We start from the raw sequence: 16,869 nt of genomic DNA, 5'->3' as shown, positions 1-16,869 counted from the left end.
GTAAATAAAACTTGAGAATATTAAGTGGAAACAGTTTTGCAGATTTATATTTGCATCACATCAAAGAGAGTGCATAAATCTCTTACCCGCCACCACCAGTAATGTAGTTGTAACCCCTCGCTCCTAATCCATAACCGTATCGTTCTCCCAGGAAGACGGGCTCATTAGAATTATAGCAACTGAGCAGATTCTGTAATCTTGGAAGGCTGGGTAAGAATATAACATTGGATAACCTTTTTTTTTTTACAATATTAATTCAAAAAGTTCACAAACAATGTTTCATGTACTATAGCATAATGACAAAATCATTTAATTTAATAATTCATATTGTATTTTTCATTATACGATTGATAAGAGTGATACTGTACAAGTAGTGAATTGAAATACAGGTAATACCTGCACACCCTGTAAGGATACCATTTGATGAGTTTGCAGAACTGAGTCTCCATACAGTTCTCCTGCCTCCCTAAAATAGGACATTGCAGAGGAACCTGCCACTATAATGTGCAAAATATACAATATTACAGTGTATTAGAGAAGCAACATATATCAAACCTCACAACATTTAAAATGCTAAATTGGAACATGACCATGCCTCCTCCAAAATGTCACAATAGGCACAGCCACACCCCCTAGGGGTGCTTCCATTGCCATTGAAGCTATAGTCTTTCCCCAATACCCCTCTCTTCCCCTATAAACATCACCATATGCATCAGAGTCACCTTCCCCCAGTGAGCAGGGAATATATATTCCAACTTCATGCAAGTCGGGACAAACATTATATATGTAACACGAAGCGATATTAATCTTATATCTGTATTACAACATTTTAATGTGTTTGTCATTCTTTGCCCTTTATGAAAGCTTTAAAGCACACATGCACATCTTATTAAACACTGTATGTATACATTGATATATTGTCACTGCATGGATGAGAATGTATTGTTACTATAAGTGTAAATCCTTGTTGATCGTTAAGATGTTGGTGCTAGATATAGATTAGATTAAAAATTATATAAAATCACTTAGATATAGACTGAACTAGACTAGGCATTGTCTGTTGTTCGCCTATAGATAAAGCACCATAAATCTATAATTTAATAGCACATACAGTTCACATTTTATATTTTGAGCTTTGAAGTAGCTATACAAAGAATGCAAAGGGAGCACTTTATTTAAAAAACATTAGTATGTGAAGAGAAGCCAGTATCTTGCATGAAGATGATTAAACCTGCCAGCTGCAAAGTTAATGGAACCACCATGCTGTAATTTCAAGGGAATTGTTTGTGTCATCCTTATTTTCCTAAACCCCTTTCTTGACAGTTTTTCCATCTTTATATGTGCTAGCTAGTATTTCAGGATTGTAATCTTGGTAACACATTACAAAAATAAAGGTTTAAAATACATTAACCTATGCATAATAATTACCTATTAGCCTAATAAAACGCATCCATTGTCTCACCATTTCCTACTGCAATCTCCTCCTCTCTGACATTCCTCTCAATGTATCCCTGCTTCAATCCATCTTAAATGATGCACCACTCTGTAAATCACAACACTGGTTCCCCCTGTCCTCATGAATGCCACCACTTCATACATCAGAAATCTCATCTGGAAATACTCTCCCTCTCAGATCTACCTCTGATGAGCACCTCGTCTTTTGTAGTCACCTCTCACTCCTGCCAACAAGACTTCTCCAGTGTTACTGCCCTCTTATGGAATTCCCTAACACATCTGATTAGACTCTTCCACAGCCTTTAAATCTTCAAAAGCTCTCTGAAATCATTCTCTCTATAACAGCTTACGCTACTTATACTACCCATTCTAGTGCACCAGGACAATGATCCCTATCTCTACTCTGAGCCACTCCTGCTGCTCCTGTTTCAGCTGTGCACACTTCCAATTATATTGTAAGTTATTATTATTATTATCCTTTATTTGTTAGGCGCCACAAGATTTCCGCAGCGCCGTACACCATACAAACAGTACACTATACAGGGAGAAACAGCACAAAACAATAAACAAAAATACCAGTACTTCAGAAACTCCAGGCATGTTAAAGCAATAAACATGGAGCAGAGGAACAGGTAGGGAGACAGGAGGAAAGAGGGCCCTGCTCATTTGAGCTTACATGCTAAGGGAGGGAAAACAGAAAGACACAAGGGGAGCCAGATGAGGCAAGGGAGAGAGCGAGTGGAGGAGGTGAAGGGTTATACGGATGGTTGGTAGGCTTTAAGGAAGAGGTGGGTTTTCAGTGCATGTTTGAAGGAGCACAGAGCAGGAGAGAGGTGGATGGAACGAGGGAGGTCATTCCAGTGAAGGGGGCTGCACGGGAAAAGTCTTGGATTCTGGAGTGGGAAGAGGTGATAAGAGTGGAGGAGAGGCGGCGATCATTGGCTGAGCGCAAGGAGCGAGCAGGAGTGTGAATGGAGAGGAGGTTAGAGATATAGGGGGCAGTAGAGTGGGAGAGAGCCTTGTAAGTGGTGGTGAGGAGTTTGAAAAGGATTCTGTAGGGGAAGGGGAGCCAGTGTAAGGCGAGAGAGAGGGGAGTCAGATGAGGAGCGGCGTGAGAGGAAGATGAGTCTAATGGCCGCGTTGAGTACAGAGCGGAGGGGGGAGAGATGGGAGGCCGGTGAGGAGGTTGCAGTAATCCAGGCAGGAGATGATGAGTGCATGTATGATGGTCTTGGTGGCATCCTGAGAGAGAAAGGGACGGATGCGGGCAATGTTGCGTAGTTGGAAGCGACAGGCTTGGGCAAGTGAATGAATGTGGGGGGCGAAAGAGAGAGAGGAGTCGAGGATGACCCCCAGGCAGCGGAGTTGGGTGACAGAGGAGATGGTGGTGTTGTTGATGACAATAGAGAGGTCGCAGTGGGAAGGGAGTCTGGACGGAGGAAAAACAATGAGTTCCGTTTTCGAGATATTGATTTTGAGAAAACGTGCGGACATCCAGGAGGAGATGGCGGTGAGGCAGTCAGACACGCGAGAGAGGACGGCGGAAGAAAGGTCAGGAGAAGAGATGTAGAGTTGAATGTCGTCAGCATACAGGTGATACTGAAGACCGAAGGAGGAGATGAGAGCACCAAGGGAGGAAGTGTAGAGCGAAAAGAGTAGAGGGCCAAGAACAGAGCCCTGCAGGACACCAACAGGGAGAGGGTAGGGGGGGAGGAAGAGCCGGATGTGGATACAGAGAAGGAGCGGTTAGCGAGGTAAGAGGTGAACCAGGTATGGACAGACCCGGAGAGGCCAAGAGAGAAGAGTATTCAGCAGGAGGGGGTAGTCCACAGTGTCAAAGGCTGCGGAGAGGTCGAGGAGGATAAGAAGGGAGAAGTGACCCTTGGATTTGGCCGATAGGAGGTCGTTAGTAACCTTGGCCAGGGCAGTTTCGGTGGAGTGGAGAGGACGGTAGCCGGATTGGAGGGGGTCAAGGAGGGAAAAGTCGGAGAGGTGACTGGCAAGGCTGCTGCAGACAATCCGCTCAAGTAATTTGGAGGCAAATGGGAGGAGTGAGATAGGGCGATAATTAGCGAGAGAGGTGGGGTCAAGAGTTGTTTTTTTAAGGATAGGAGAGATAAGGGCGTGTTTAAAGAAGGAGGGGACTACACCGGAGGAGAGAGATAAGCTGAAGAGGTGTGCGAGGTAGGAGCAGACAGTGGGAGAAAGAGAGCGAAGGAGGTGGGAGGGGATGGGATCGAGAGGACAGGTAGAGGGAGGAGAGGACAAGGGAGCGAACTTCTTCCCCAGTTGTGGGATGAAAGGAGCTCCAGAGTTGGTTGTTGGAGGGAGGTGAGGCGATGAGGGTGGCGGCAGAGGGGGAGGAGGAGGTGTTCAGTCTGATGGCCTCAATTTTGGAGGAGAAAAAGGTGGCAAAGTCAGTAGCGGAGAGGGAGGGTGGGACAGGAGGAGGGGGGAGAGAGGAGGAAGTTGAAGGTGGCGAAGAGGCGGCGGGGGTTGGAGGACTGAGAAGAAATGAGGGACTTGAAAATGGATTGTTTAGCGAGGGAGAGGGCGGAGCAGAAGGAGGAGAGGATGAATTAATAGTGAAGGAAGTCGGGCAGGGAACGAGATTTCCTCCAGAGGCGTTCAGCAGTGCGATAGCACCTTTGGAGAAAGCGGGTAAGTTTGGAGTGCCAGGGTTGAGGAATGAGGTGGCGACGGCGGATAGCGGAGGCCGGGACGACAGCATCCAGGGCAGTGGAGAGGTTGTAGAGAGAGGACGCCTGGTCAGGACAGGCCAGGGAGGGGAGGGTTGATAGGAGAGTCTCAAGAGAGGAGGAGAAGGAGGTAGGGTCAATAGCATCAAGGTTGCGCCTAGTCAGGGTGGCTTTAGGCGAGGGGGGAGTAGGGGAGGAGGACAGAGTGAAGGAGAGGAGATGGTGGTCAGAGAGTGGGAATGGAGAGTTAGAGAAGTCATAGAGATCACAGAGATGAGAGAAGACAAGGTCGAGGGAGTGACCAAGACAGTGGGTGGGGGAGGAGGTCCACTGGGTGAGGCCTAGAGAGGAGAGGGAGAGAAGTTTGATGGTGGCGGGGTCAGAACGGTTGTCAATGGGGATATTGAAGTCGCCAAGTATGATGGAGGGGAGGTCAGAGGGGAGGTGATGGGGGAGCCAGGCAGCGAAGTTGACAAGGAAGAGGGACGTGGGGCCTGGGGGACGGTAGATGACAGAGACACGGAGGTGGATAGGGGAGAAGAGACGGATGGAGTGAACTTCGAAGGAGGAGGAGAGGGAAGGTAAGGTAGGAATTACCTGAAAAGTGCAGTTAGGGGACAGGAGGAGGCCCACTCCTCCTCCTCCTCCAGGACGCTCATCCGGCCTGGTGGAGTGTGTGAAAGAGAGGCCCCCGTAGGAGAGAGCAGCAGGCGAGGCAGTGTCAGAAGAAGTAAGCCAGGTTTCAGTGATGGCAAGGAGATTAAGAGAGTTGGAAATGAAGATGTCATGGACGGAGGATAGTTTGTTGTGGACAGACCTGGAGTTCCAGAGGGCACATGAGAAAGGGAGGGAGGGAGGGAGCAGTGGAGATGCGGATGATATTATCAGGGGTGGTAGAGCGAGGGGGGGGGTGAGAGGTGGGGTAGTGAGAGTTGGGCAGGAGAAGGGGGCTGGGGGAAAGGATAGGTATAGGAAAGGTACGGGGCGGCATTGTACAGTGCAAGAACAAAGGCTGAGGCGAAGATAATATGAAATGCAAAAAATACAGTGCAGTAAAATTAAAATAAGTGCAGATGAAGTGAAAGAGCAAATAAAGGTACGGTGCAATAAATTAAAATAAAGTACAATACAATACAGTACAAAATGATAAAATTAAAAGAAGTAAAAAGATTAAGAACTTCTAGTAAATGCAAATGAAAGTATAGTAAAAGAAGTAAATGAGGGCTACAGAGAGCTGGTACCAGGTGTGAGGTAGGAGAGCCCAGGTTGGAGAGATCAGAGTCCAGAGACCAGGGAGGTGGATTGCAGGGCCGATCACAGCAGATAGTCACTGTAGCAGTCCGGACCAGTGATCAGGATCTGGTTATGCAGAGGTCCAGTTGGTAGCAGAGATAGGGCCTGTGTACCAGAGCAGTGCCAGAGACCGGGGAGTGGTGGCCATGCCAATGTGCCTGGATCAAACGGTGGGAGACAAGGCGGGTAGACAGGCAGCTGGCACAGGAAGAAGTAGCAGGCAGCGGGAGACGAGATGGCGGCGGACCAGGCGGCGGGAGAACCAGGACGTGGCAGGCAGAAGACAGCAGGTAATGGAGGGTCACGGATCCGGAGTAGGTAATGGAGGGTCACGGATACGGAGTAGGTAACCCTACCGGAGTAGGTAATGGAGCAGGTTACGTAACCGGAGGTATTAGAGCAGGCCACAGAGGTAATGGAGCAGGTCGCAGACTCGCAGGAACAGCCGATCAGAGGTAACTGGAATCGGAAGCAGCTGAAAGGCCCAAGCCGCGGCCTAGAGTAGGTGGAAATGGCGGCGGCCGGAAGACAAGGCAGCAAGACCCAGGAACGCCCAAGAAGTGCACCTCATGGTAGCCGGGAGTCAGGACCAGGATGAGCGTCCATCTGCACAGTGGAGGCCAAGCGGTGAGTGGAGGATGGGAGGTAGAGGCCAGGTAGATCGAAGGCAGAGGCCGCAGTCTGTGGTGGTTGGCGGAGGACATCACCGTGGATGGGCTGTGAGAGTCAGTCGAGGGCAGCGGCAGCGTGAGGAGGCATCTCAGGGTGAGACAGGGCACCAGGCAGGAACTCCAGTAGAGAGCTCTGCAGACACGCTCTCTCAAATGCAGGGCCCTCCCAACCCTTTGCTACCCTTTATGTCCTTGTTTTATGCATGTCCTGGTTGCCCCACTATCTGGATGGCCGAGCACTTTATAAATCAATAATAATAATAATAATAATAATACTGGCTAAGTGTACTCCACTACATCCTAATCTACTTACTGAAAATCTCCAATAAATAGATTAGTTTAGTATAGATGGCCATAATGCATATCCTAACCCACTAATTTATTACTGAAATCTGTAAAATTCAATATCACATTGATACCTTACGAAGGGCGCATGTGTTACTTTTATTTTAAAACAATTAATCTAAATCACTTATCTAAAACAGAGCTTTTTAGTAGTATTGGGCAGAGCTCTTTTTGCTATCTACATCAGTATGCCCAGGGCTTGTAATATGAGTACTAGGGACACTGACAACATGGATGGGGCAGCGTGTGTGGAGATCACAGGATAGATAAAGTTTGCCCCTTAAATCAGAGACCTGCATTGTGATCGTCTTCATAGTGCTCCTGCCTCAAAGGCAGGGGATCCTTTGCTCCAGAAGAAAGTTTAGACCTCCTCATGTCAAGTCTGTAAAGTTAAAGCTTGTCATTCATCTTTGTGTGAAATTACACAAACAATGACAATCCAAACCTCAGCCATGGCATAACAAAAAGACCCGCTACCTGCAAAAGTCCTCCCGTGTGGCAGAGCACCATTGGAGGAAATCTCGTTCCTATCCCTATTTCCTCCACTATAAATGTATCCTTTCATCTTACAGTACTGCCCTTCAATTGCCAAACAAACATTCTTCAAATCTCTAATATCCACCCAGTCTTCTAACCCACGTCGCCTCTTTGCCACCTTCAACTTACTTCTCTGCGCACCTGCACCTCCTCCTCCTTCCACCCTCACTGCCCATGATTTTGCCACCTATTTCAAAGACAAAATTGACACCATTCGACATGATATTTCCTCATGCCAAATTCCTCTCCGTCTACCCACCTTTACCTACACTCCCCAATCCACCCTTAATTTATTCTCTCCATTAACTGAAGATGTCTGTGCACTTATCTTATCATCTCACCCTACATCCTGGCCACTTGACCCTACCCTCCCAACTACTCTGCTCCCTCTCCTCCACTGCCTGCCCTCCTTTAATTCACCACTTCAACCGGTCTCTCTCCACTGGCACATCCTCCTTTAAACATATGCTCATCTCACCTATTCTAAAGAAACCATTTCTCGATCCAGCCTCTCTCTCCAACTACCACCCTATTTTTCTCCTCCCCTTTGCCTCCAAACTACTAGAGCAATTAGTGTACAAACGCCTGTCTCACTTTCTCTCCTCTCATTCCGTTCTCGACTCTCTGCAATCAGGCTTCCGCCGCCAACATTTCACTGAAACTGCTCTCACAAAAGTGACGAATGATCTACTTAATGCAAAATCTAATGGCAATTTCTCCATACTCATTCTCCTAGACCTCTCTGCTGCTTTTAATTCTGTTGATTACCTTCTTTTTCTACACACCACCCTTCACTCCATTGAACTTCATGACACAGTCCTTTCCTGGTTCCCTTCCTACCTATCTACCTCTGGCACATCCTCCCCTCCACTCCCACTATCTGTTGGGGTCCCACAAGGCTCTGTTCTCTCTAGGGGCACTAATTTAATCATTCGGTCTCCAATACCACCTCTACACTGATGACACCCAAATTTATATTGCTTCCCCTGACCTCTCTCATTCTATGCTATCTCGTGTAACCAACTGTCTTTCTGCTATCTCCACATGGATGTCCCAACACTACCTAAAGCTCAACATGTTCAAACACAGAACTTATTGTCTTCTCTCCTGCCAGAGTCACCACCTGCCCTCAAATCTCCCTCACTGTCAAAAACACCCCAATTTCCTCAGTCTCCCAAGCCCGCTGTCTTGGTGTCACACTTGACTCCGCCATCTGCTTTATTACTCACATCCAGACTCTCTCCCAGTCCTGTCGACTCCACTTATAAACATAAAACATTTTCTTACTCAGCATGCTACCATTCTCTCATCATCTCCTGTCTTGTCTATTACAACCTCCTGCTATATGACAATCCTTACCTCATATATCCACACTTCAATCCATCCTAAATGCTGCTGCGAGACTGATCTTCCTCTCTCACTGCTCTATATCACTTTGCAAATCCCTACACTGGCTCCCTGTGTCCTCCAGAATCAAATTCAAATTACTCACCCTTACCTACAAAGCGCTCAACAACAACACCCCTTCATACATCTCAAATCTCATATCAAAACACTCTCCCTCCCGATCTCTTATATCTACCTCTGACCTGCACTTTGTCTCATCTCTAATAACCCCCTCTCACTCCCACCTACAAGAATTCTCATATGCTGCTCCCCACTTATGGAATTCCCTACCACACTCAATCAAATCTTCTTGAAAACCCATCTCTTTTTTAGACGTGACCTTCATCATCATCACCATTTATTTATATAACCCCACTAATTCCGCAGCGCTGTACAGAGAACTCATTTACATCAGTCCCTGCCCCATTGGAGCTTACAGTCTAAATTCCCTAACATACAGATAGACAGACACACAGACTAGGGTCAATTTGATAGCAGCCAATTAACCTACCAGTATGTTTTTGGAGTGTGGGAGGAAACCGTAGCACCCAGAGGAAACCCACACAAACACGGGGAGAACATACAAACTCCACACAGATAAGGCCATTGTTGGGAATTGAACTCATGACCCCAGTGCTGAGAGGCAGATGTGCTAACCACTGAGCCACCGTGCTGCCCGACCTTATCCTCTATAACACTATTCACACTAAGGCACCCTCACAACTATCCCAATCTCCACTCTGAGCCACACTCGCTCCTCTTGTTTCAGCTGTACCTTCTTCCACTTAGAATGTAAGCTCTCCAATGATCAGGGTCCTCCATACCCATTGTATTCATGTCTCCATTAATTTTGTCTGCCTTGTCTGTTCTTGTTTTACGTATGTCCTGTTTTACGTATATCATTGTCTTCCCTACTGTACGGCGCTGTGGAGTACTATGGCACCTTACAAATCTACGATAATATTATTATTATTATTAAGTGTGAAACTGAACTAACTCACTTATATCATTAGAACCTGTGATGTGAACAATAACTATTACTACTGGCTGCCCATCCGACCCCATCATGGCAGTGCTGAAGGCCTACAACTTCTGTGAAGAAACGTATCTGCCCTCTGAAGATGGGTTACATGGGTTGCAGCCAACAAGCCTTACAATAAAGTATACCAAAACATTGGAGTATTTTCTGTGGGATAACCACCACAGGTGTTCATTAATAATATAATATCTTTACTAAAATTCCACTCCATATTTCTCTCCCCAGTTCTATTTTTATCCTAATATCTGTCTTCCACACTTTTATTTTATGCTGTGTTTCCCCCTCCTTCATTGGCACTTCAGGTTCTCAGGCCATCTTATTCATTAGAGCAGGTAACCTTAGTGAATTACTAGCAACAGACCTCACCCAGTCAGCAAGGGACAAACCAAAACCGGACTGCTTGCGAGAAAACAGGTTAGAGGCATATGAGCCTTGAACTCGGAAAGCAGGGGGGAGAAGCTTTCCAGTTAATGAAAACTAAACGCTAAAATAATTTTTCCTATACAGGTATGCGATATCTTATCTGGAGACTTGTCATCCAAAAAGTTATGAAAATCAGAAAGAAAAAAAAAAAGTTGTTGTTCCGTGATTTTGTCATATACAGTCATGATCATGAGTGTCAATATGAGGAGCTCAGCTACAAAAAATGTAATCATAGTGGTCGGGATGGATTAGTCAGAAGTAGTTTTATTATAGTTTAGGTTTGATGCTGCAATAGGCAGTGGGAAAAGATTTTATTCAGAAGTCCCTAAGTCCCAAGCATTCCAGATCCTATAACTGTATGTTTTTAAAACCACACCCAAATAACCTTCAATAGACTAGATGGATAGCAGCTAAGACAACATTAGGCAATATCTGGAAACAAAATATAAAATACATTATAACCAAGAGCTGGCTTATTTATTTTCTATTTTGATTTCAAATATTGCCATATGCTGTCTTAGCTACTGTTCATGCAGCTTAAAGGTTATTTGAGTGGTTTTCAAAAATTGAGAGTATAGTGTATTTGATTTTTCACTACATTTTGATGTTTGAAGTAGAGATGTTAGTGTAGAGCTTTCAAACATGAGGACCCTTGACACTGGGTTACAAGCTTAAATGTTTTGATCAAAATATGAACATTTTGTAAGATACATACAGATTTGCAATACCATGGGGATCTTTTTTGAAATGTATTTATTCAGAAGTTTAGGCTGAACGGCATAAGTATGCAGCAAATATCTGATGTCCTTTGGGCACACTCTTTCTTGACAGCCTTGCAACATTTACGAAAGGCTGGAAGTGAAAGTTGGTGCTGGAGAAACTGTTTCTATTCAGCTAATTATCATGCAAGTCATACAGGGAGAACTTTCTATCCACCGCCAGCCTTTCCACTGTCCTTTACTAGTTGGGAGGCTGACTAGGAGAAGGGTGCCTATGAAGGTGAAATAGCCGTGAAAAGGTAAGCCAATAGCATATGCCAGTGCTTCCCAAACTGTGCGCCACAGCTCCCTGGGGTGCCTCGGCGATCTCACTGGGGTGCCGCGGCCAGGGCTAGTGGTAAGCAAGGCCAGGGACTACTTGATAATTATCTTGGCCTAGGGGTGCCTTGAAAAAATTATGGAGACCCTAAGAGTGTCTTGAACTGAGAAAGGTTGGTATCCACTGGCATATGCTGTTTGGTATACTGAGTCCCATTTCCTGGGTGAACTGTTTGGGGGGGGGGGGGGGGGGCAGGGGCGGGCTGGACCGGGGGGCAGCCTAACGGCACACAGACGGCCGCATCACATGACACGCGATGCGGCCGCCTTATTATGATGCGGCCGCATCGCATGTCATGTGATGCGGCCGTCTGTGCGTCCCCCGGGCTGATACCTGTCAGCCCGCGCCTGGGGGGGGGGGGTGGGGGGTGTGACGGTATTATTTTTATTTTTTTAAAACGCTACTTGCTAAAACCTAAATATTTCAATAGATATATTTTAAAAAGAACATGTTCTCCTTGTTGACTGAATCATTTACTATAAAACTTCTACTACATTAAATATATTATTTAGTGTACACAGGCTTTGATATATTTTAAAGATCCAATAATGTTTCTTTACTTAAATGATAATTTGACAGACACTACGTTTACATTAAGTCTTAATATATAAAAAGATACAGCAATAACAAAATAATTTACTTATGGACTGATAAGCTATTAATATAATGACAAAATTGATGGTAACTGGTGTAGCCAGCAATAAAAACATAAAAAATATTTCTTTCAGTATGTCCTTCGCCTTATACCAAGGACAAGACAGGAGGAATATAAACGCTGGAATTTTTTTTCTCCAAAAACGCTTTTTAACATCAGGGAGCTTGTAACAATAATTTTACAAGCGCACTGACCCCTCACTAATTGCAGATCTGAATATATAATGCAAGCATCATTGTAATTGGAAAGAGATATTTATGGAATTAGGAGCTATTTGAATAGAAAAGATTACTGCTTTGGAAAGGTCTTGGAAAGGTCTTTTCAATCTTGTCGTTATAAAGCAGTACATTTAAGAGATGACATTTAATGCTGATTTCTCTGAAGTGATGCATTAATAATTATCTGTACTTTTTTTTTTGAAGAGGAAGCTATTCCCAACATATGTGGGATGCTTAGGACTTGAGTACTGTTAGGGTCAATGCAGTGTAGAATAGAGAAACACTGCTGCAATCTGTGTGTCAAAGTATGTCATTGCATAGGAGTATTGGGAGCGGTGTGTGTTTGCTTTATTCAATTCCTGCACTCGAACAGTAGAAATAAAACTACATGAAGCAATAGTGAATAATTTGAATTGAATTCTGGAGGAAATGTCAAGCCAGCGTAGGGATTTACAGAGTGCTGTGGTGGAAGTTGAGTCCTGAGAGAGAAAGATCATTCTTGTTACAGAAATTAGGACAAATTCAAGCAGGGTCAGATGGGTTAGGGGAATGTTAGAAAGGAGGAGTTTACAGTAGTTGAGGTGGGAGAAGATTAAATAATAAATAAGAATTTTAGCTGCATCTTGAGAAAGAAAGGGGCATATTCTTGAAATATTTCAAAGCTGTAGGTGACAGGACTGTAAGATTGGTGGATGTGAGGATTAAAGCAGAGAGCAGAAGCAAGGAAGACTGAGGGAAATTGTGGTGTTGCTGACAGTAAGGGGAAGGTGAGGGTTGAGTTGTAAGTGGAACACCAAAGGGGGTATTTCATCAGTGGGCGATCTATGAATATTTTGAGGACGCTGTAATGCATATTCACACTGTAATCACATACGGGGGAAATGTCATCCTCTGAATATTTGAAGAATACAATACTTTGAGGATTCTACCATTAACATATGGGTTCATACTGGTAACAATAGTAGACTGTTACAGCATCACACAATATGTTTGTTTTTTTAAAAGTTTTTTTCTGTTCTTTATGATTGAATATTGTGCTCATCAAGTGGAAAGATGTTTATATCTGAATATAAGAATCAAATCAACTTTATTTTTTTTAATCACGAGAACATTATTTTTCACCTTATGTATTCATATGGGAGATAAACAGTGATGGATTGTACCATACAATTTCACATATAACCTTTTCGCATTTAGTGTATAGTTGTTTTTGGTTTTATCTAGCTGCAGTGGAAAGTGAATCACTTGTTAAAATTATATATGTTTTTTATTTTATTCAATTCCTGCATTCACACAGTAGAAATAATACTACATCAACACAAACATCATACACAGTTGACACCTCTCAGCAACAAATTCTCTAACCAATTTCTATATTATCTTGTCCTGATTTGACAGATTCATCCATATCTTAATCACACCATTGCAACAGCCTGTGTGTGACCAAGAGATTTCAAGTAAACTTTGTTTTCAGCATAAACCACAAGCTCAACTGTGTCACTCCAGGATTTTAAAAAATTCTCCTACGAAAGTAGAATGTCACGGGCAAAAGTCACAATTTACCACTTTTAGTGAAATGCTCTGGATATTGACAAACAAATATACTTTCAAACATTCTCCACTCAGGATTCAAACACCTAACATCAATTTAATCTCACTTTAAACCTCTTCATAAACCTCCCACACCAACCCCAACCACCATCACTTGCTTCCTACTTCAAGGATAAGATTCAATAAGAAATGGTATCATCTTCCATGAGTAACAATCTACTCAAATCTTCCCTGCACCTTCTAGCACGTTCATTTATGGGATCAAAGTCTCTTCTCAACCTACCATATACCCTCAAAATTAGTCAGTTGCTATCTCCTGTGCTCATCTCAGCCCTAACTAACATCCGTAACCTCTCCCTTTCCACTGGTATCTTTTGGTCATTATTCTAACATATAGTATTATTCTATCATAAATTCAGACCAAAATTCTCTCTCGTTTTTCACCTCCAATGAACTTGACTACAGTCATGGCCAAAAAATGAGAATGACACAAGTATTGGTTTTCACAAAGTTTGCTGCTTCAGTGTTTTTACCCCTTTTTGTCAGATGTTGCTATGGTATACTGAAGTAAAATTACAAGCATTTCATAAGTGTCAAAGGCTTTTATTGACAATTACATTAAGTATATGCAAAGATTCAATATTTGCAGTGTTAACCTTTAATTTGGAAGAGCTCTGCAATTTGCCCTGGAATGCTGTCAATCAACTTCTGTCAAACAACTTCTACTGACTGATGGCCGCCAATACTTTGAGTTTGTCCATCCACCTCTTGAGGATTGACCACAAGTTCTCAATGGGATTAAGGTCTGGGGTGTTTCCTTGCCTTGGACCCAAAATTTTGATGTTTTGATCCCCAAGCCACTTAGTTATCACTTTTGCCTTATGGCAAGGTGCTCCATCATGCTGGAAAAGGCATTGTTTGTCGCTAAACTGTTCTTGGATGGTTGGTAAAAGTTGCACTTAGAGGATGTTTTGGTACCGTTCTTTATTCATGGCTGTGTTTTTAGGCAAAATTGTGAGTGAGCCCACAACCTTGGCTGAGAAGCAACCCCACACATGAATGGTCTCAGCATGCTTTACTGTTGGCATGACACAGGACTGATGGTAGCGCTCATCATTCCTTCTCCGGACAAGCGTTTTTTCAAATGCCCCACAACTCTGAAAGGGGATTCATCAGAGAAAATGACTTTACCCCAGTTCTCAGCATTCCAAACCCTGTACCTTTTCAAGAATATCAGTCTGTCCCTGATATTTTTCCTGGAGAGAAGTGGATTCTTTGCTGGTCTTCTTGACACCAGCCAACCCTCCAAAAGTCTACTGCTCACTGTGCGTGCAGATGCACTCACACCTGCCTGTTGCCATTCCTGAGCAAGCTCTACACTGGTGGTGCCCCGATCCTGCAGCTGAATGAACTTTAGGAGACGGTCCTGGTGCTTGCTGGACGTTCTTGAGCGCCCTGAAGCCTTCATCACAACTACTGAACCTCTTTCCTTGAAGTTCTTGATGAATCGATAAATGGTTGATTTAGATGCAATCTTACTAGCAGCAATAGCCTTGCCTGTGAAGCCCTTTTTGTGCAAAGCAATGATGACTGCACGTGTTTCCGTGCAGGTAACTATGGTTAACAGAGTAAGAACAATGATTTCAAGCACCACCCTCCTTTTATTTTTTTTACATCAATTTTCATTGAAACTTTTCAGAAAAATATATGAGGTACAGAAAAAAAGAAAAAGGGGAAAGTCAAAACAAGGGGAAATACCCCCTCTCGGGGTGAAAAGAAGTCACTCGGTTAAAGCAAGGCTAAAAAAAACCTCAACAATATACATACAGAGGAAAGTAAATGTACATCAAACCAAAACATATTGTCATTCATTTAGACTGTCTAAAACACTCATGGTATAGCTAGGGTGTCAGAGGTTATAGCCTGTACATAGGGCTGGGGAGATTCAATGAGGGTCGCTAGAGAGGGGGTGGTGAGGAGTCAGAGGCGTCTCGAGGTGCACCTGTAACATTTATGCCATCTAAACCATCTCATAATAGGTGGTGTTGAAGATGTAGAATAAGGTATGTCTATTGTCTCCATCTCAAAGCTGTACTGGATCTTTGAGAAAATTTGGATGATATTAGGAGGTGTGGGGGACTTCCAGTTTTGGGCTATCATTGCCCTAGCAGCTATCAATATATGCCCCAAGAGATATCTGTCTTGCTTAGGAATGGAAGTCAGATAAATATGAAGAAGGGCTAAGGCAAGGTCTGGAGCAACAGTTTTTTTTAAAGATACTAGTGACATCATAAATAATTTGTCCAAAATGAAATGGCAAGATAAACACATTTTAATTACAGCAGATGTTACTGGTCTATATAGGAGCATACAACATCAGAAAGGATTAAAAGCAGTTAAACATTTTCTACAAACTACAGACCATTCAATTAGATTCAGTGATTTCATAATGGAGGGAATCCAATTAATTCTTGAGAACAACTATTTTTTCCATGATGGCAATAATTATTTACAAATCATGAGAACGGCGATGGGCACCAGGTTTGCCCCAAGCTATACCAATTTGTTCATGGCATATTGGGAGCTACAGCATTTTGGGTCTAACAACCCCTTTGGGGTATACCTGGTGTCATGGCATCTCTACATAGACAATGTGATTTTTATTTGGAATGAGGATATGAAGTCTTTGGAATTATTCTGCATTTACCTCAACTCTAATATGGAAAACATTAAGTTCACATTTGATATTGGTCCCTGTGGTGAAACGAGGTATTAATATCACCCTAACAGCCTGTCCCTAATTTCTCACAAAATGTGGATTATAGCATGTGCTTTTCATAGCCCTTGCTTTTGTTCCCCAACTGAACAGAGTACAACTGCAGTGTCTAACTACATGTGGATAAGTGGACATTGTAGCCATGCCTAGATAAGAGACTTCTTCATTTCATGTTACCCATTGTAAAAATGTGTTGGTTGATAATTCAGTGATGTTGTTATGCTTTGTTCTCAAATTAAAGCCAGATGGGTTATGGGTAAAGATCAGGTTGTGTCCAGGATACAGGTGAGGGGGCTGGAGCTGCATTCGTTCTCCCCCTCCTTTCTACAGGAAGCATGGAACAGCTGGAGACCCTGTGACATCACAAAGTAGTGTTAGTGGGGTTAATTTTAGGTGGGGCTTACTGCTACCCTATCTTTGAGGGTGGGGGAGGCCAATTAGTATCCATTGTTCTCCATAGGACTAGTCGTGACATTTTGTCTACATCCCACCAGGGGGCTTCTGAGGAAACACAACTCATCTCCACTCCCCCCTCCAACCCCGATCCAGAACCCACCAATGTTTAAAGAGAGAGAGAGCCAGGGATGGGAAAGCAATGTGGAAATCTGACCCTAGAGATAAGGAGCCACTCCAGGGAGGAGGTGATATTCATTCTGAGATTGGACTCATGGAAGGTGGAGTGTAGCTGGTTTTGAGTTTTCGTTCTCTACCAATGGACTACAG

The 16,869-nt window shown here is 43.8% G+C and overlaps 1 protein-coding gene across 2 annotated transcripts in view; it reads right to left on the bottom strand.

Annotated features, from left to right (window-relative positions):
* B3GLCT (beta 3-glucosyltransferase) overlaps positions 1-16,869 on the bottom strand; it is a 299,136-nt gene that overhangs the window by 10,224 nt on the left and 272,043 nt on the right. For both annotated transcript variants that reach the window (XM_075198956.1, XM_075198957.1), the window contains one exon: positions 87-206. In XM_075198956.1, coding sequence (XP_075055057.1) covers positions 87-206 — 120 coding nt within the window. The remainder of the gene's footprint in view (positions 1-86; positions 207-16,869) is intronic.

This window comes from Mixophyes fleayi, chromosome 2, assembly GCF_038048845.1.
Source record: "Mixophyes fleayi isolate aMixFle1 chromosome 2, aMixFle1.hap1, whole genome shotgun sequence".
Taxonomy (NCBI): Eukaryota; Metazoa; Chordata; class Amphibia; order Anura; family Limnodynastidae; genus Mixophyes; species Mixophyes fleayi.
Note: the sequence above shows the minus strand (reverse complement) of the source record. Positions and strands in the feature narration are given on the sequence as shown.